This window comes from Neocloeon triangulifer, unplaced genomic scaffold (assembly GCF_031216515.1).
Source record: "Neocloeon triangulifer isolate White Clay Creek 2 clone unplaced genomic scaffold, ASM3121651v1 ptg000003l, whole genome shotgun sequence".
Classification (NCBI taxonomy): domain Eukaryota; kingdom Metazoa; phylum Arthropoda; class Insecta; order Ephemeroptera; family Baetidae; genus Neocloeon; species Neocloeon triangulifer.
Window position 1 is genome coordinate 5,409,472 of NW_026775546.1, and position 20,384 is coordinate 5,429,855.

The following is a 20,384-nucleotide window of genomic DNA, read 5'->3' on the forward strand; positions in this document are numbered from 1 at the left end:
ATAAGCTCTGCAAAAAATCACACACACACTCAGATTCGCCGACTTTTTCGCAAACGCCAGAAGGGGACGAGAGAGCAGCAGATCGCCAAACAACTTCGACCCCCCCTTGATTAGCGAGACGCCGAGCAGGAAAAAACAAACCACTTTTGCAAAATTGAGTGCATATTCTGTCGGGGAAAAGAAATTGACGCTCCACCATTGCCAGGGGAGGTCACTTGTACAGTTGCTAAAAGGCTTTTACAAATAAATTGGGGCCACCCTTAACCTTACTCTTGAAGAGGGAAAAGAAATGTTATAAATATTTCTTTTTTTATTGAAAAAATTATTTTATCAATCTTGAGCCATCCATTGCGTAAGGAGTTGAACAACTTGTGCCCTTGCTGCTGTGAAGGCAGCGGGTTCATCAGGGGTCGCCGGACTTGTAATATCAACGCAATGCGACGCTCCTAGATTTTTTTTTAATTATAAAATTGCAAAATAATTTAATTGCAAATTTTTAACCTTCAATAATTATGAGCGGTGCGTCTGGATTCGGTTCCTCGCTCATTTGCACAGGGTTGAAGGGATCAAGCGAGCCGACGGTGTAAACAACCCTTGAAACGTTTGGTTTTTTACCTCCATACAATAAATTTGTCCTGGCTACCCCTGCTTCTAAACGCTCCCTTGTGAACCTACAAGATTGAAATGACAATTAACTAAAAAATTATAGCTTCTAATTATTACTCAGGGCCAAAAACGGAAGAGCAGAAATTAAGACGGAACTCTATCGGAACAACTTGACCAAAGGGTTGGTTTTCAGAAGAAACTGTTGTGAACCAGCCGAACTCCAGACACGATTGATACATAAATTGGCGTGCTGAGTAAAAAATATTTGAAAAAAAAGTTATTTTTAGATTTAATTTAAACTCAACTGATGTCAATTCTGTACTCGGTTTGGTTGCGGTAAGATTCCACCAGACGTGATGCATCAATTCTCAAAGGAATGTTGAAAATAGTCTGAAATAATGATTTTTTTTCAATTGGTTTCTACAAAACTTGCTAATTTACCTCTCGATAAACAGTGGCAAAAGCTTCCAATGGAGTTTGCTGACTGTCGGTGAGTCGAGAACAAACTTTTTCCAGAGAGCCCGGGAGAGACGCTTGCACCAAACTGCCATAAATTTGAGTCACCACAAAATATAAAAGAGTCACGTCGTCTTGAACTGATAGGTCGATTTCTTCTACCAAGCTTCATTGTTAGTTAGAGAAAAGTTGTAAAAAGCTAATTTTTCTACTTAAAAAGTTGGGTTATTGTAGCCGCCTCCCCATTTTGCACAAGTTTTTGCAAATCTCGCATTGCTGTTTCGATAACAAGCGAGCAGTTGGGATCCGTGTCCTGATAAGCCCGGCCAACAACTTCAAAATATTCTATAGAAAAGAACTTTATTATTATTTTTCTTTTGTGAATTACAATCGAAATTTCAACTCACCGGCGACTTCGACCTGGGCTTGAACCGGTGCCCCTGAAGAGTATGCAGCATGGTAAAGGTGAGGGTAGCGCGCTCTTGCCCACGCAGTCATATCACCGGTGAAAGATGCGCCGATTAAAATCCACTTTCCGTCCAGTCCAAAATCGTCCTTCATCTTCTGCGTGAAATAAGCCGTGTCTTCCAAAGCTTGTTCCATATTCAAATAAACCAAATTTTCCAACAACAGATCGCTGCGGAGGGAAAATAATTAAATTTAACAAATATTTGAAATTAATTTTTACGGGAAAGGTCTGCTTTGGCCGTAAAATCGGTAGTCCAGATAAATTGCATAAGCTCCAAAGTGGTCCACGAGCTGCTGGATGAACCCATTTTCTATGTGAACAGGGTTGGCCTCCCATTCTCCGCCGAGGACCAAAAAAATTGGTGCGCCACTCGTGTACGTAGCGTTTGTTACAAAGTACCTCTAAAATTATTGATTATTAATATTTTGATAAAAATTGTTATTTGCATGTTCAACCTGCTGCCACGTGCGCCCGTCCAAAATCTCAAAGTGGTCCAGTTTTTGAGTGAAAAATTCTTCTCTATAGGCGGTCCCATTGTACGCCTCCAATTCAGGGAAAATTTCTCTTCTAAATAATTTAAAAGGATTGAAATACTCCTGAGCTAATAAACTAGAGCTCAAGCAAATGATGAAAAATATTGTTAAGCGAGCCATGATGTCTCTAAACTGATTAAAATTATAATCTGACTGAAATTTAGGAATATCTTTTGCACGATATGGAAAAACCTAATCATTGTGAAGTAAACAACTTTATTATCATCGATCTCATTATCATAATAATGCTCATGACTTTTATATAATTTTTTTACACGTCAACAGCTAACCAAGCTGCAAGTGTTTCTATAACTTTTGTTCTAGCGTCAATAAAGGAATCAGGGTCGTCAGGTTTTGCTGGATTAGTCAAATCGTTGCAATGTGATCCACCTAATTAAATATGAATTTTAATTAATTATACAATATTATGAGAACTGAAACGAAAACCTTCAATAATGACTGTTGGAGCGTCGGCACTAACATCTGAACTTAGCATCGCAGGGTTGAAAGGGTCAATCGAGCCAACGGTGTAAATCACCCTGGTTACCTCAGGGTTTAACCCGCCGTACAACATATTTGTTCTTTCTATTCCTGCGTCCAAACGTTCTGATGTAAATCTATAAATGAATTGCCGTTAACACTAAAAAAAATTAATGATTCAATCGAAATTACTCGGGGCCATAGACGGAAGTGCAGAATTTCAGCAAAAAGAAAAGTGGCACGATGGGGCCAAAAGGTTGATTTGGAGAAAAGACGGAATTGAACCAACCAAATTCGGTGCATGCTTGGAACATCCACTGACGAACTAATTTTTTAAATTAATTTAGAGCAAATTTTCACCAAAATGATATACTTACTAAATGATCTTGTGTAATTGGTATTTTGGTATTTTTCCACAACCTTTGAAGCGTCCACACTCAGTGATGCATTATTTATGTGCTGGTAATGAAAGGCTAACTTTTAAAAAGTATTTTTACCAATTTTCCTTACATCATTGTACACTTGGGCGAAAGTTTGCAGTGGCGTGTCCTGACCAGCAATCAGGGCGCTGCATTTGGCCTCGAGGGTTCCAGGGTCAGCCCCTTGCACCATGAGGCCGTACACTTGACTCACGGTGTAGTACAACAAGTAAACGTCATCCGGCTCAAATAGGTTGATTGGCTCAGCCAAACTTTGAATCAAATGATTTTGCTCTTTAATTAAAAAAGAATAAATTCAAAAATAACTTACTTGAAAAGTGAAGTAATGGTTGCCGATTCTCCTCTCTGGACCAAATCCTTCAATTGTGACATTCCAGTCTGAATCACTAGAGGACAATTTGGATCCGTGTCTTCAAAAGCCTTGCCCATAACCTCAAAATATTCTTTTTTTAAATAATGAATAAATAATTAAAAATCATTTCGTTTATATTTAAAATTCAACCTGGTATGTCAATCACTGCCAGCACAGTTGCGCCTGAAGCGTACGCGGCGTGGTACAAATGGGGGTAGCGCGCCCTGGCCCAGGAAGCCATGACCGCCGAGTACGAAGCCCCAACCAAAATCCACTTGCCATCAAACCCTTGATTTTTTAATGTCTGCACAAAAACAGCAGTGTCTTCAAAAGCTTGCTCTAGGGTCAGATAGGACAAGCTTTCAAGAGTCAAATCTCTACAAAAATAAAATTAAACAAAGAAGTTTATAATATTTTTCAAAAGAAACTGGAATACACTTAACAACGCAAATACGACACAATTCTACACTAAAAATTACAAAACAAACACACATTCAAACTAAGAAATCAACAACATTTAATATTTTGTTTTCAGTTCATACGGGAGAGGTCGGCTTTGTCCATAGAATCGATGCTCCAGATAAATGGTATAGGCGCTCAAATTTGCCGCGAGTTGACCAAGGAATCCGTTTTCAATGACTGAAGGTCTCGCTTCCCATTCGCCACCCAACACTAGCAGTATTGGCGATCCACTTGTGTAATTTTGATTTGAAGAAAAATATCTCTACCCGCATATTAATATTACAATTTAGCCTTTTGTAAAAAATTAATTATACCTGTTGCCACGTCCGGTCGTCAAAGATATTCAATTGGTCTAGTTTTTGGGTTATGAACTTTTCCTCAAATGCTCTGCTCTCATGACTTTCAAATAAATCGCCGTGAATTAAATCAAAAGCGTTCAAATCGTGGCAAGTGCTCAGCTTAGCCAATAGTAGGAAAATAGCGACAAATTTCAGCCGTAGCATCTTGCCTATATTGAAATCTACTTGGCAAAGTCATTTTTTGTGCATATTTAACCATGGTCTGTTGCGTAATCTTTATCATTTAATTTTATCAATCGCCCCAGCTATTATCTTATTTTGGACAAACAATACGGCAGTCACATAGTGGACCATTTTCAGTCAATAGTGATTGACATCCTATCTCATTCCATCATGCCTGCCCTTTGGAAACTTTTTCTGCCACTGCTGTGTGTCAGTTTGGCCAAAGCTTCTGACGTGTTCGATTTTCTGCGTCCGACCATCTTCCCTAAAGTTTCAAACGACAAAAGTTTAGTTGAAGAATGGTATTTCACGCAGAAAGTTGATCACTTTAACATACTGGACGACCGGACATGGAGCCAAGTAAGATAATTTAATCGATTAATTACTAACTGTTCTTGATTTTTAAATTTTTCCTTAAAAGCGATTTTTCCTGTCAAACACAACGTACAATGCGAGCACCCCAGTACTTTTGGTCCTTGGTGGTGAATGGCAGATCGAGCCGGGTCACGTCAACAATGGATTTATCGCAGAATTGGCGGAGAGATTCGGGGCTTTCGTCATCTACTTGGAACACCGTTTCTACGGACAAAGCAAACCTGTTCCGTAATTAATAAAAATTTTCAGAATTTTTCATATTCAAAAATTAATACTTTAGTGACTTGTCTCTTGAAAATCTGGCCTTCTTGACGATGGACCAGGCCATGGAAGACACAGCATTCTTTGCTCAGTCGACGAAAATTCAAATGGGTCTCGACGGTCCGTGGATTTTGATCGGCGCCTCTTACACTGGAGACATGGCTGCGTGGGCCAGGGCTCGGTATCCGCATGTCTTCCACGCTGCATACGCATCAGGGGCGCCGGTGCTTGCAAAAGCTGGCTACGAAGGTTTAAAAAATAAAATAAATTCATTATACTTATTTATAACATATCGAACAGGAACATTTTGTAACATAATATTTATTTACCCATCTGTAATTTATTTATTAATTTATTTTCGTTTGTTTCATCAGAGTTATGTTATAAAAAATTTCAGAATATTTTGAGGTTGTCAACACAGCCCTTTTAATTGAAAACGCAAGTTGCCCTTCAGTAATCGAGGCCGCTATGAATGAGCTGCAAATTTTGATTGAAAATGGCCTAGCTGACAATATAACAACTCTGTTCAAGTATAATTTCCTTAATTTAAGTTTTCACCTCAAATTTTATTTTCCTCCAGTCTGGCTGAGAGAATTGATCTGGCAAATCTGAATGACTTGACATTCTTTCGCTTTCAAATCTCCGCTATTTTTGCCACTCTAGTCCAAATTGCAAGGCCAGGATCAAACGGCATTATCTGTGATACTCTTTTATCGGGTCAGGACAACCCACTGGATACATACTCTGGCCTTTTGAGATTAGTAAAAAAAAAAATATTATTTTATTTATTTTTTAAATTTTAATCTTGTAGTTAATGCAAGGCAACCCTTTGAACGTGAACACAACGAAAATAGTTGAGAAATACCGGGACCAAGTGGAATTTTCTGAAACAAGCTACAGTAATTTGATTTTTATTTTTTAAATTTTTATTTATCTTTACCAAAAAGCTCGCCAGTGGATTTACCATTGTTGCAATGAGTTTGGCTGGTTCAATCCCTTGTCATCGCCAAACCAACCTTTTGGCCAACAAGTGCCCCTCGACTTCATGCTGAAATTCTGCAGCTCCGTTTATGGGCCAGAGTAAAAATTCCTTACAAAATTTCAGAAAAAGACTGAATATTTTCCAAAGGTTTACCCCTGAGCGTTTAGAGGCTGGAACCGCTCGTACAAATTTGCTCTACGGTGGAAAAAATCCACAAGCTTCAAGGATTATTTACACAGTGGGCACCTTAGATCCCGTAAACCCTGTTCAAATGGATCAGGACATTAACCCAGAATCGCCTGTGATTTTCATTGAAGGCAATTTAAAAAATTGAATTTATCAAATTATAAACAAATTGAATTTTTTAGGAATGTCCCACTGCGTTGATGTGACTGACGCTTCAAAACCAAACGACCCTCAGTCTCTCATTGACGCTCGGCAGAGGATCTTCAACATTTTTGAATCGTGGCTGTGATTAAATTACTTGAATATGAATAAAGGCTGGAAGAAGAAATCAAATCCATTAATAAATTTTTTTAGGAAATGGAAAAAAAATCGACAGTATAAATTAATGCAGAATTTAGTGTTTGAAACTTGTAGAACATTGATACTTATTTCAGGGTAATTTAATGAATAGGAAATATGTTTAGCTAAAATCCGCCAAAAAAGTTAAATGTTGGATATAAAAAAAGACCATTTCACATCAAATATTTACCAAATTTTATTTCTCTTGATACTTTATTTGCCATCGTTTTCCCCACAATATTTGCTGCAAAAAGTTTAAAAATACTTTTTTTATTTGTATAATTAAATTAAATTAATATAGATAAAAGCTTCATTAATGTAACTTTTCCATTGAAATTGTGCTTAACATTTTTTTTATTATTAAAAATTAACAACAAAAATACAGAGGCTTAAAAAACGGAATTATTTGAGGCGAAAAAACAGACTTTTTCACAAAATATTCTCTCTTGCAGAGTAAAAAGAGATTTGTATGTATTTTGCTCGATTGATTTCGCATTACACGTTTTGTAAGGGACCTTGATCGGTTGACGACGTCCCGGAACAACGTCTATGGCACCTCAAGCTGCAAGTTCAAGTGAATTTTTTCGCCAGCCGTGTCTGTAATTTGCCTGATAATGAGCGTAAATGCACGCCAATAATGCTCTGTTGGGAGCAGCACTTGATCGGCAGCACGCGCGCCTTTTTTTATTTTTATACTTTTCTCGTTTTGCTCCCGAGGCGTTGTTTCTCTCGACGGCTGCTCCATGTTCTCCATGAGTAGGCTTGAGGAAGCCGACCGACCAGCACCTGCCGATTTACCTTTGCGGAACCGCGGAGTCAGCCAAGCCGTCACCTCTATTACTCCCGAGATCGGGACACAACATGCATGCAACAATAATAACCCGCGAACCCTCTCGGCGTACACATCCAGTTCAATAGCCCCAAACCAGAGCGCCACCTGAAATCTCCTACGATTATATTGCCTCTTTTGCAAAAAAGGAGACACAATCTGCCGCCAAATTGAGGAAGGAACCGATTTTAATTTAAACGGTGGCTTTTTAAATTATATTTTCATTATTTACTTAAGAACCCCGCCAGATTTTAGTTCTTCCTGTAGAAAATGCATAATTTTAATTTTTAGAAAACTTATGAATTAATTGATACAATACAATAAAATTAATATAACATCATTGCAATTTATTCATAATGAACTGTAGAGAATAATTATTTAATTAATAATGATATTACAAAATTGATCCTAACTATATTGTATTTTTTTATGTATAGTTATATGACCATCAAATTTATTTAATTTAAGTTAATAATATTATATAAATATTTATTTTATTTTACAATTTTATCTATTAAAACAAGTCTTAAATTAATAATAATTTTGAAAATTAAATCGTTTACGACAAAGGTCATGTGTAAATGAACTGAATAAATTATAAATTTGTGTCCCTTCCAAAAATCTTATAATAATTTTTTTACAATAAATTACTTAAACAAGATATTTAATATAATATTGAGATTTATTAAAATATTGACAGCAATTTAAATTTTTGAAATAACGTTGAAATAATGTCTTTGCTCTCTTGCAAATTTAAGAAGCTTGAAGAATGCTGAATTGTTGACGCTTCACTAAAGAACTAGATCAAGAAAATTTAATTAAAGATAAAAATTATTACTTTAATCATTATCCGATTAAAGACCATTTAATAAAAACATCGCAAATCAATAAAATGCCAATCAGGTATGTCTCAAGAATTTCCTTTCTAACGATCTTTCTCTTGATCGGCAATTATACGTGCGGAGATTAATTTCCCGCTGCTCCAATTTCGGCGCGACGATTGAGTGACTCGCCGGCTCACGGAGGTAAAAAATTATTCACAGGAATTTCCGTACGCATAACAATCAGTCCGGAGAAAGGCATTTCGAATGTGATTCACGCGACGAGAGCCGAATTAAAATAATTCATCAGGCAACGTCTCTTGATTCGTACCGAGAGTTTTCCTTTCGAATTCCAAAGCGTGCCAACGGGAAAAATAATATGAAATGAAAACAAGGTGTGAGATGAATTCCAGATTATTTGCCAGCGACCATCAAACGCATTTAAACTTGCATGCAGAGTGAGAGATGAAGGCTTGGATCCGCGATCGCTTGACACGACTTTGAATTAAAAGAATATTTATGTGCGCAGCGTGCGTGTGAGAAGGGAATATTCATATTAATTTGCTATTCATAATAAATATTGCTACTTGGATAGCACGCATAATCATTCAAGGCTGACGTAAAAAGATGTTAAATAAATTTTATATTTAGACGGATATTATTTTTATAATTTATTATAAAAATTAATTTGCCATTTGAAGGAAGTTAAGCTGATAAACTTATACAAGAGCAATAATTTAATAAAATATTTTTAAAATATATTTATTTTGTAAGCCTGATATTAAATTCATTTTTTCTTTTTGTTATAATATAAAATTGATATTCGAAACGGAAAAAAATATTAGTTAAAAATATGCACAACAATTATTAATAAAAACAGATAGTTCCAAAAAATTAAATAATATTATTTTGAAGTTAATTTTTACAATATCACATACAGTATGTATTAGTTGGTGCCCAAATTGATATATTGAGAACCACATTTATAAAAAAAAATACATTCTTATTAAATTTTTAATTACATTATATTTCATTCACATTTTATTTTAATTATTTATGCAATAAATATATTTTGGATTAATTGAAACGCAACACTGGCGGTGGAATTAATTAATCTGTTCAATTGATTTCAACAGGAATTTCAAAATGAATAATTGGCTGGACCAACGTACTAACTAACTCATTAAATAGTCCACTGAACCGAATTATGCAGATTTTCTTCATCTTAAACAGCCGCTTGCAATTTTATAGCCATTTAATACGCATTAAGGATGTTAGTTAATGCGAATAGTTCCGGTGGTTGGATAAAAAAATATACCATTATTTTTTATCTGTAGGCGCCACAGCCTTTTTAGTCCTACTCACGATTTTGGCAAATAACGCCCAAAAAAGAAGAGTAAAAAAGCGGCCAGCATGCACATAAAGCTGTGCTTTCCTCAATAAAACCTGCCCTCCGGCAGCCGCCAGCGCCGCGGGCAATTTTTTCCAGCCACCCTCCACCCCCGTCTGGACGGAATGGCGCCCCAGGGAGGAAAAAGTTCGCGCACGCAACAAACACACAGGCCTCTTTCGCTCGCCTTTTTGCCGGAATATTTGCACAGCGCGCCATTTGCGCTGATTAATTGTCTCTCTGGGTCTCTCGTGGCGACGGCAAACATAACAGGGTGCGTATCGTCGTCAAAAGTAGCTGCTGGGGCCGATCGAGGGGCGTCGATTCAATATAAATAATTTGAGGGGCCATCTGGTGCGGGGCGCCAAATCTCTGGAAAATTGGAAGTTTTTATCTGCATCTCTCTCGGAGAAGGGCCGCGAAAATAAATGGCCCGAATTTCTTTTCTGTAAGTGAAAGTGATGTTCTCCTTTGGGGTTGCGAGGGTTAAATAAAAATTTATTTGATTTGTCGGGAAATGGGGAAGGGAGACTCTGGTTACTGTAAAAAGGGTCCAGGAACATTCTCTTTTTAAAGAAAAAATTGCATTGCTTTGAAATAAGTTGTTTTCAGACAAAAAGGGGAAATTAAAAAATTAAATTTAAAATTTAAGCAACTCTATACAAATTTCAAAATTGCCTTAAAAAATAAAAATGATTTTTTCCGGCAAGTTTGTTTTACACAAAATTGTATAAATTAGCTCAAATTTAGAATAAAACTACTAAAAAGCCAAAAATCGTGTGTTCTTGCGTTTCTCAAAAATAGTTACATGAATATCGTGCAAAAGAAACAATTATTAATTATTAAGATAAAAAATATAGACAAATATTTACGTTTTTATACAGCACAATTTTTTTTAAATTATTTAGTTTAATTTAATCAAATATCAACATTCGCTTGAAACTGTTTTGAATTAAAGCGGTACTTTTTGATTGAAGAAGAAATTAAACCTAATCTTGATTTAGAATTGAATCCCAAGAGTATTTTGTTCGTCAGTCTCCAATCTGAAAAGTATTCGGTTTCATCTTTATCTCGAAATGACCGCAATTAATCGAAGAGCACGTCCAATCGGCTGTCATTAGCATATTTATAAAGATAATCCTACGAGAGCTTTCGAGGTGATCGCTCGTGAGAAAATCTGGGCGTTCTTCCATCAATTCGGACGCATAATGGCGTTAAACGAATTTAATTGCGGTGCAACGACCTGACAAAGTGTCTTGGACCTCTGCAGCGCCCGTAGGTTTCTCTATTTATAAATGGGCGCATATTGTTCGTCCTACGCATATGACATTTTGAATACACGTGTATCTTTATATACATTTCCAGCGAGCGAGAGAAGAGTGAAAAAGGCGCAGACACCAAAAAGAGAGCGAGCGCCCGTTTTAATATTAATAAGCAACCTGCCTTTGACAGTCAACATACAAAAAGAAAAATAAAACGATTTTGTATTATGAGAATGAAAAGGTCAATCTTCAAAAGCAGGCCAACGGAGAATTTTTCTTGCGTTTTCAAATAAAGACCTGTGAAAAATTGCCGTGCAGCGGCTCGAGTTTCTTTCGCGAACCTGCTGATTCAAAAGACGTGTTCGCGTGGGTGCTCGGTGATTGAAGACGCCTAAATTGAACTGTCAATTACCAAAGGCAGCACATATCATATGTATAATAAGTACAAACCAAGCCGCCACCTAATGAATCAGGTAACAACTTTACAGATCAGAAGTATATTTCCATTTAAAAGATACAGGAAATCTAAAAAAGAAAGTAGAAAAAAACTTGTTCAAAATAAAGTGACGTGATTTCTTCAAAATATTTCTACTAGTTATGGTCACATAATTATCTAAGCTCTGTTAGAATAAAAAAGTTTTTTAATAAAATTTTTCTTGTGCATAATATTTGTTTCTATTCTTAATTTTTATATTTAAATCTAATTGAATTTTCAGAATATTTAATAGTTGTTAACAAATAATTCCATCTTAAATTTAATTTTTTTAAATTTATTTATTTATATTGTCCGAATAATTATATAATCTTGAAGAAATAGTATGAATATTTTTTAAATCCACGAAGATAACTTTGGCCCATGAAAACAATATGAATTTTGACCTTTGTGTGACTTTCAACCTAAATAATATACATTGCACTATTTTCAATTGATAATTTCATTATATAAAAAGAGTAGTTAATGATCAAAATTTTGTTGAAAATAATTATGATTTAATTACCCGAGTTTGTATGCAATATTAATTTTTAAAGTAGTTTAATTGGTGCTCTGAATGATATTATTTTTGATATCTAAAATATTTTTGCAATGGAAGAGGAATAATATTAAATTTTAATGTAAAATTAAAAATAAAGTATTTATTGAAAGTTCTAAAAGCAAATTGATTTATCTGGCAAAATTAAATTTAAAAATAAATTAAATATTTTAAAAAGTAATTATGTTTAAATTTTTTTAAACAATGTTTACTGCCAACAGAAAACCTTTTTCTTTGAGAATGACCTTTTTTTTAAATAAACTTTGCAACAAACAAACTGCTTTTTCATCTCCTCCTCTCTTGAAATTAATTATTTCCATAAAATATAATCATGTAACTTTTTTATGAAAAATTATTAAACAAAATGTATTAATTTTCTTATGTAATTCATTATCTAAGAAATGTTGTCTTGCATAAATCATTTTTAATTTTCACCATCGCGCTGCCACGTGCAGCACATTTGGAATCCACAATCGCTTTTGCTTGTCATGCGTGTCCGGCTGAATCAAATTAATCGCCGGCTCGCTGTAGGTGATTTAGAGAAACGTCCGAGGACAATGAGTAGAAAAGCGAAACTTGAGCCAAAGACACACACAAGGCACGCGCGCTGGCTTCAAGAGCGCGCCTATTTATCGCGATTGAGATCAAAAATTCAAACCGCCCCCTTCCTCGCCACCCCCCAGATGCACACACACATTATTATGGCACACACATACACACACTCTACGTCTCTCTCTCTTCTCTATTATGATTATTATTAGAGAGCGAGTGAGAGAGAAAACGGAAATGAACCAGCCAAACCTCCAGTACAGAGTCCGAGAGAGGATGCGAACAATGAAAATCGTGAAAATCCGACGACGCACGCGGGAGAAAAGAAGAAAACGGCGCGTAATCATCAAGTGATATTGAAAGCGGCTTTTTTTGCAGCAGCAGCAGCTTTTCGTCGGTTTTGTTTGTCCGCTTTATTAAAACACCCTGCGTGCGTGTAATACTGGTTTTGGATTTTCCGGCGTCTTCCGGGGTCCGTCTCGGCTCAATCGAAATACGACCAGACGTGCGGCGAAATAATGTGAATTAACAGCAGGGCGCGGAGAGTCTCGCGAATCCGACGTGCAATTTGGTGACTTGTAAATATTTCAAGAATGTCGGTCGAGAGAGAACTGTTGTTTTTATAAACCGTGACTTTGCGAAATTTGCGACCTCGGAAGAAGCGCATGTGAAAATCACTTTTTCTTCAAATCATTTCTTTTTCATGCTGTCCGTCTTGTTCTTTAAGTGATTTTGAATGTCTGTAGTTATTTTAAATTATTTATAGAACAAAAAATATTGCAAGACCAAAAATACTTGCTCCAATAAATAAAATTGCAAATTGCTCAAAAATTTATTTATTTAAAAAAAAATATTGTACCTTACATTTCTATCAATATCCAGTGTCACATTTCATTAAAATACATTTCATCAGTCTCTTAATCTAGAAGTTAATTTTTTTTCTTTGCAACTCTCATTAATCCAAATAGTTATCAGCTGATGAGTGTATAAATCAAGTCAAAAACTTCATGGCGAATGCGAAGCAAAACTTTTGATAGGCTTTTATTTCAGAAAACCTTTTCGAGCAACATTTTTCTCATTCCCTCTGTGAAGCGGGTATTCTTTCTTTGTATCTTTCTTTGGATACGGAAAGTTTTCTCTGATAGGGAAAAAGAAGACAAATCCGGCGCTCGCCGCTTTGATGCTGAGCGAAAATCGATTCACCCCTGCCAGGAAAGGATTAGGTCCATTTTTCAATCTCGCAGCATCCAAAAGAAGTGACCCGCGAGCCGATTTGTCTGCTCTTTGACCTGACGTGCGGCGCAGGTACATTATCAAGTGCCGGCATCTGGAGCGACTCGTCCGTCTTTCTCTCTCTCGCATACCTGACACCTCAAAGCACACCGAGAAGAGAGAATTATTTTTTTACTTCTTTTAGTGAGAGAGCTCTGCTGCCGCTCGCCGCCAACGGAGATGATGATGTGACTTCTACACGCCCAGTTCCCACGTTCGTCTCCCTGTTCTTTTATCACTCGATTTTTTTGTGTATTTACTTTTTTAATTACGCAATTATTGACGCCGTATGGAGCCGAGTGAAGGCGAGCGAGCGTGTTTGATCTTGATAAAGCGCGAGCACCTTACTCTCCATCCGCGTCAGGAAAACGGAAACGAACGCCCTCCGAAGCAGCATTCTGATGCAAAAATTCACTTCTGCTTTCTGGCGAAATCCATCACCAACTGTCAAAAAGTTGTTTTGAAGCACAATATTTGCATAAATTTTTTAATGATATTTTTTAATTTAAAAAAAATGTTACAATTGCAAAAAAAATTAATTTAAATTGACTGAAATGCCATATTTTGTATCACATGATCTTAAAAATGTTTTATTTGAAATATAATTCAAGCTTGCAAATTAAATCTCTAACTTCCTCTGAAATATCAAAAAATCATGATTGAGAAAATCCCCAGATTTTTTTTTCGCAAAAAAGCTGCTTGGCCCCTGCTTGCCATTCGATACACACACCCATTGGGTGCCTCGTCTGTACCAAGCCAGCCACTTCGGTCCAGATGAGGAGCGTGGGTGATCTCTCTATAGCTCCAGCAGCCGCTTTTTTCACACATGCACAATCTTCGACGGCAGCAGCGCCGGATTCCGCAAATATTTTTCCTCCTCTCGCCGACCGACGGTCCAACCGGCAGAGCCGCACACACGCACCAATAAAGCTCGCACCTTGTTGAACATTGCTTCTTTTCCACTTGACCTTAGAGTTGTTCAACAAGGAGGTCTGCTGCTATGCAGACTGCTGTGAATGAGCATTTATGTGATTGCACCAAAATAATGAATTATATACAATGTTACGAAAAAAATTGAATAAAATTTAGATACAATTTTGGCTTCCCCTGATACTAAATTTTAATAATTTACTTTCATAATTACAACCAATTTGAGTTTTGAATTAATTTAAGAAGTGAAAATTTAAAATTAACAGCTGAAACCAATCTTACTTAAAAATTTCCTTAATTTCATCCATCTAAAAATTAAAAAAATCACGAAATATCTATTAACAAAATTTTTTATTCAAAAGATCAAATTTCACCTTTCGCAAGAATAAATTGATTATAAATATATCAATCAAATTAATCTAATTTATGTGCATTAAAGAAGCTCTCCTTTATTTTGAATATTGAAAGTATCAAGAAGTGTTTTGGGATTTCCACGCCGAAATCGTTTTTCACCTTTTTCTCGCTGCCATTCCGACGGCATCACCGACCGACCGCAAGGCTGCAACGCACGCAGTAAACCCGGCAATAAAACGAATACGCGAAAAGTGAAGTAGTCTCACTGGCTGCGGCTCACATCAAGGGGTTGGTTATTTTAATTATTGAGTTTTTGTCAAGATCCAGGAATAGTGCAGACATCAGAGAATGCCCGCAACGGCGCGCAAATAGCCGGGCGGGCGCCCTCTTTCGCCTCCCGTTGGCGAGAAACGGAGAGCATAGTATTGAGTTTGCCGAGAGTGCGAACACACCGAGCCGCGAACCACTCAACCCTTTCTTTCTTTCGCCAGACATTTCTTTCTTCTGTCTGACTTTGCCGTGTTTGATCGTTCAAACTCTCTGAAGAACAAAATTGATATTCATTACCATTTATTTATGAGTTTTTTCATTGTAAATTTTTTACTTTTAAATTTGTAGAGATTTTCAAATCAACAAATTCAGTTTACACTTTAGGTTTTAGTTTTGCTGACCAAATTTTTAAACAAATTTTTAGCGTACAGATTTTTATAAATAAATTATTAATTCCCAAATATTTAAAAAGAATTTAATTTATTTTTTATGTAAATTTATTTTATCCTGTATTATTTATTAAAACAATTTCTTATCTCTCTCTATAATTGCTATAGCATAATAATTATTCTGAAAATACGCTTAAATAATTAAAAAAAAAATAAAATTTACTTCGCGAACAGATTTGCTTAGAATCTAAATTAAATTATTTCTAGATATTAAATTTTCCTCTTATGCTTCTTAAACATTTCTGATCATCTGTGATAGGAGTTATATGGAAAGAATAATAAACTTCTTTTATTATTTCTCCGCAAAAACTACATAATAAAAAAATCAACCATGTATTCAGCCGAAAAACATTGCAAATTGAGCGTTACAGACGCGTGCTCACGTACATTTGTGTCTGTGTTTTACGGTCGCCCGTCACGTATGGGAATAGGGACTATACTTTTGTTATGTCAAACCCAAACAAGGCCAAACTATGCGGGGATTGATTGGAAAATTGATGGGTTGCATAGAACAACCCCCAAGCTGCTCGCTATCATAACAGAGAAAAAGAAAGAAAGTGGAAGAAAAGAAGAGCCACGCACGGTTTATACATTTATGCACAGAAACAAACCGATAGAACGACCTTGTTTTTCCTCCCTTTGCCTCATTCCGAGTCGGGATTTTATCGCAGTGCCATCATCGTGATGGGACACTTTCCGCATTTGATAGCAGAAAACTTTCCGAGGGGCGAGCAAACTTTTTCTCAGAAGTTCAGTCGAAATTTCTCCTTATACACACAATCGCATTGTTTGATAAAAGTGGATAAAAGTTTATTATTTTTTTTAGAAAAAAAAATTGGATTCAAATTGTTTTAAAAGGAACCCTCCAATATTTCAACCTTTCCAAGTAAAAATATTTCAGAAATTTATTAAAAATATTATACTTTTCAGGTTATGATTTTTTTCAAACAACCTTGCGGCATTATTTTGATTTTAAATAGGTTACACGAGTGTGCAACATGAAGCATAAGTAAGTGTTGCCAGCGCCAGCATGTTGTGACGTCACGGCGACAGTGCCCATTAATACAGTCGTTATCGCGCGGCGCGCACCGTCATCATTGTATTTCCCAGCACTTTCAATAACATTTATTTGCTTTCCTCATTAATTGATTCGCATTTTCAAACAAGTCGGGACCAAAATAAGCGCGCCGAGTGACATAACGCGTTTAAAAATATAAACATTGATAATCCCTGTGACGCGCTGGTTGCATAAGAACGTGCAATAAACGCCTCCAGATGAGGATAAAGTAAGTCATCTTCTATATGCTTTGTCTTTATGGATCAATATCACTTGCTCTTGTATTTATACATCAAGATTTTTATTGCACTAGTTATTCAATTCAATGTCGTCAAATGCATAAGTAATGCGCGGCCCGGTCTATTTTCGGAGGCACTTTCGATGAAGTCTTATTTGAAAGTGAGATGAATCAAACTGATATCGGCATGACTGATTATTAATGGGGCGCTCTGTAAATAAATAATATGAAAATATCTTTTGTTGTGAGGGAGGTCACGATGGTTAGATTCCAGGTATGGACAAATTGGGCTTTTAATCGGTGATTTGAATAATCAAAGTCAAACAACAACAAATAATTTAACAATAGTTTTCTTAATTAGCTATATTGTAATCTCGCATTGAAAGTTTATAAAAAATAGCTTGCAAAAATATCAAAATTTATTATATAAATCGTTAACAAAAATTTACTCCTCATATTTATTTTTATAAAATATTAAGCATATGTTTTTAATTATATTTTTATAAGAATAATTCTATTAAAATCAATTGTGAATCATAAATTATAAATTAAAATAATTATATGGAATTTTATTGTATTGTTAATTTTTATCTATTTTTCTAATTGATAAAAACAAATTTGGAACAACTTTTTTTTATTTAATTTTTCTGTGATGGAACATTTGTTTTTATTTTACAGAAATTATACTGATGGACAAATTTTGTATTGTCATTAAAGTTATTGAATTCTAAATTTTAATCAAAACTTACTAATAATTTATCTCCAATATATGATTGTCATAATTTTAGGAACAGGATATCATCATGTTAGCACCAGCGATTGTGACAATGACCTTTTTGTTGTTTATTTGTCCATATTGTTACTATACATTGTATAAATTCAATTCTTGAAAGCAATTTATTTATAAAAAGGAAATTGTTAGACAAAACCCCCACTGGTAAGAATTTTGCTAAAACTTCTTAAGATAAAAATGGCCCCACCCCCTGCAGTGAACTCTGCACTTAAATTAATTTTATTTGTGGCCCCTTATTTTCTTGGTCAAGTCTGCCGATGTCCTTTAAAATAGGCTTCCCGTTGATCACAGCTGACAGGCGGATTGGCCTAGATGAAAGTGGGCTTTGGGGTTGGCAATTTTCTTAACAAAAACGTTTAGCAGGATGCCTACTTTACAAATGCACACTTTTGGTAAAAAGCTATTTAATTTCAAGTAATTTTATTTATGAGAATTTAAATCCCAAAGAAACAACTCGAAACGGAAAATAATTAAATTAGTAACTTTTGACTAATCGCCTTTACGTGAAATTACGTTCTGAGACGAGATCGAGATATTTGAGACAATGGAACGGAATTCTACGCAAAGTCGATTAGTGAAAAGGAACTAATTTAATTGTATTTATATTGGAAGACACATCATCATCGAATTTAAAAATACAAATAATTTGATCTTGAAACGAGAGTGAAAAAAAATCTGTATTAATTTTTAAATAATTTTATTGCTTTCAATGGATTTTATTTATATATTTATTAATTTTTTTTAAATATTTTATAAAAAAGAACAACTATTGGAATGGAAAAATTAAATTGTTGGGTCTTGCCATAAACATCAATTATCAAAAAGATTACATTCAGCGAAGTGAACCTTGGTTTACTTATTTTAGGTTTTGGCCAATAATCACAGGTTTTAATTTAAAAATATACAAGGAATGGAATGATAGCTTTAATTAATAATAAAAAAAATTTAAATACATTTAGCCCAAGCAAAAAAAAAAAAACAGGAGCTACTTTGGTAAAAAATTGACAAAGTGTGTGGTTGAAATTCGAAATACAAAAATTTCAAAACAATGAATATAAAATTGCACCAAAATAATGATTTATATATTGCAAAATTATTATTACATGAAATTTTATAAATAATTTTTTTTTATTTGAATAAAAATATGTGTTTTATGATTTTATTATAATTGCAGGTAGTGCAAATGGCAAAGTGCAGCGAGCGAAGCAGCTCCTCTCGCGACGGCAACGCTCGCTCCAATAGTTTTTCTTCCAGCTGGTGGAGGCGTCGAGTGGCCGACGGCGGCGGCGGCGGCTGCGCCCGCTGGCGGCCGGTCTGCCGGCTGAGCGATCGCAGGCTGGCTCGGTGCGGCAGTATCGTGGCGAGTGTCGAGCTGAGCGCACTGAGACCCTAGCGACCGCCCTAGCAAGCAAAGAAATCCACTGCACAGATGCGACCGCCGACCACCCAGAGCATGTGATGCAGCCGACGACGCCGACTCAGACGCCGATGAGTGCCGACTGGTGGTGCCGGGGGCCCCGCTCGTCGGCGCCCCGGGAGCCGGGCTGGCCCCGGCCCTGCTGCTGGTGCTGCGTGCTGCTGGCGCTGACTTTGACGTTACCCAAGTGCGTGCTTCTGTGTGGTGTGTCTGTGGTGTTTTCTCAGTTCTACAGGTTCCTAGCCAGATTTTCCGGTGAGTTTCCCTAAAATATTTTCAATTAGTTTTATTTAAATTTGCAAAAATTAAAAACAAATTATAATTATCGGCCGTTCTGCTGCTTTTCGACAACTTCCAACTTTTGATTTTTTATGAATTTATTTGTAATTAACTTTTTTTTAATTAAATTAGGAGTTTGCACACCCATATGTGTATTATATTTATATTTATTGCGAATTTGTCACCGGTTCGTGTCACCGGCATCGCAATTAGTGATAATTTTGACCCGTGTTTATATGAATACAAGCGGGCGAAACGATAAGTCCAATTATATCATTACCTACCTGCAAATTCGCAAAGGCTGCATTCCAGAATACCGCGGAGTTTATTTTTAATTTATCTTATTTGCAGAATTTTTTACTTTTTGGCAACACCCGACGTTTGCCGAGAGAGCTTTGTGTTTTCGCGCATGTCTACCTTATGAGTAACACTTCCATAAGTGACGTTTTGGCCCTCGTCACACTCCACCTGAAAGCATATCATACTCTATTCAATTAGCACACCCGGTAATTTTTTTTTTATTTTAGATTTTTACACGGTGAAGAATTTCACACTCACCGCGTCAAGGGCGAGTGAAATTTCTATTTCTATATATTTCTCTGGAAAATGGTTGGAATGCCGAGTGGAGATTCTGTACTGTTTGATTTCACCTGGACGAAAGTCGGAATGCTGCGAAATGCTGCTTTTTGCCGGTGTCTGCCGTGTCGCTTTTTGCTCTGCGGTTTGTCGGCCGCTGCATGCACTCGGCATAATCAGCTCTCGGCGCGTATCGCAGAGCTCGAATTATGCAGGTAATGCACTGCACACCGGGTGTATCTGCGTGCAGAGGCGCGACGGGAACGCATGGGGGCCGCACAAAACGAATGCATCCCGCCGAGTAATCATGTCATGCTAGAGCTGACAAAAATGGTTAGAAAATATTGTAGGAAAAACTCAATTTTCTCAGCCAAACTCGAACAAATATAGAAAAAAATGAAAAGT

General features: G+C 36.1%; 4 protein-coding genes across 4 annotated transcripts in view; 2 read left to right on the forward strand and 2 right to left on the reverse strand.

Moving 5' to 3' along the window:
- Window positions 1-285: 285 nt before the first annotated feature.
- LOC132192604 (putative serine protease K12H4.7) lies at window positions 286-2,204 on the reverse strand. The gene is made up of 9 exons (XM_059612639.1): window positions 1,987-2,204; window positions 1,751-1,932; window positions 1,470-1,699; window positions 1,275-1,407; window positions 1,048-1,228; window positions 912-996; window positions 724-856; window positions 502-671; window positions 286-446 (listed from the first exon to the last, which is right to left on the reverse strand). Exons 1-9 carry the CDS (start codon window positions 2,182-2,184, stop codon window positions 331-333), a joined length of 1,428 nt encoding a protein of 475 aa, XP_059468622.1. The 5' UTR covers window positions 2,185-2,204; the 3' UTR covers window positions 286-330.
- A 69-nt stretch (window positions 2,205-2,273) lies between these two features.
- Window positions 2,274-4,334, reverse strand: LOC132192703 (putative serine protease K12H4.7). Its single transcript, XM_059612785.1, has 9 exons — window positions 4,113-4,334; window positions 3,879-4,060; window positions 3,487-3,713; window positions 3,295-3,427; window positions 3,055-3,235; window positions 2,922-3,003; window positions 2,737-2,869; window positions 2,512-2,681; window positions 2,274-2,454 (listed from the first exon to the last, which is right to left on the reverse strand). Exons 1-9 carry the CDS (start codon window positions 4,299-4,301, stop codon window positions 2,336-2,338), a joined length of 1,416 nt encoding a protein of 471 aa, XP_059468768.1. The 5' UTR covers window positions 4,302-4,334; the 3' UTR covers window positions 2,274-2,335.
- Window positions 4,335-4,450: 116 nt separating this feature from the next.
- Window positions 4,451-6,615, forward strand: LOC132192630 (thymus-specific serine protease-like). Its single transcript, XM_059612673.1, has 9 exons — window positions 4,451-4,679; window positions 4,741-4,922; window positions 4,975-5,204; window positions 5,353-5,485; window positions 5,536-5,716; window positions 5,767-5,854; window positions 5,903-6,035; window positions 6,085-6,254; window positions 6,306-6,615. The coding sequence occupies exons 1-9, from the start codon at window positions 4,491-4,493 to the stop codon at window positions 6,410-6,412; spliced, it is 1,413 nt and encodes a 470-aa protein (XP_059468656.1). The 5' UTR covers window positions 4,451-4,490; the 3' UTR covers window positions 6,413-6,615.
- A 10,558-nt stretch (window positions 6,616-17,173) lies between these two features.
- LOC132205710 (uncharacterized) overlaps window positions 17,174-20,384 on the forward strand; it is a 47,042-nt gene continuing 43,831 nt past the window's right edge. Inside the window, exons 1-2 of the mRNA XM_059634962.1 lie at window positions 17,174-17,188; window positions 18,962-19,379. Coding sequence (XP_059490945.1) covers window positions 17,174-17,188; window positions 18,962-19,379 — 433 coding nt within the window. The remainder of the gene's footprint in view (window positions 17,189-18,961; window positions 19,380-20,384) is intronic.

Coding starts and splice junctions, on each gene's coding strand:
- LOC132192630 (XM_059612673.1), top strand. CDS start 4,491: ATGCCTGCCCTTTGGAAACTTTTTCTGCCACTGCTGTGTGTCAGTTTG. Junction 5,855..5,902: donor ATTTTCTGAAACAAGCTACA/GTAATTTGATTT, acceptor TTTACCAAAAAG/CTCGCCAGTGGATTTACCAT. Junction 6,255..6,305: donor GCCTGTGATTTTCATTGAAG/GCAATTTAAAAA, acceptor TGAATTTTTTAG/GAATGTCCCACTGCGTTGAT.
- LOC132192703 (XM_059612785.1), bottom strand. CDS start 4,301: ATGCTACGGCTGAAATTTGTCGCTATTTTCCTACTATTGGCTAAGCTG. Junction 3,236..3,294: donor ACCATTACTTCACTTTTCAA/GTAAGTTATTTT, acceptor TTTGATTCAAAG/TTTGGCTGAGCCAATCAACC. Junction 2,455..2,511: donor TCCAACAGTCATTATTGAAG/GTTTTCGTTTCA, acceptor ATATTTAATTAG/GTGGATCACATTGCAACGAT.
- LOC132192604 (XM_059612639.1), bottom strand. CDS start 2,184: ATGGCTCGCTTAACAATATTTTTCATCATTTGCTTGAGCTCTAGTTTA. Junction 1,408..1,469: donor AGCCCAGGTCGAAGTCGCCG/GTGAGTTGAAAT, acceptor TCTTTTCTATAG/AATATTTTGAAGTTGTTGGC. Junction 857..911: donor CGAGTACAGAATTGACATCA/GTTGAGTTTAAA, acceptor TTTTTTACTCAG/CACGCCAATTTATGTATCAA.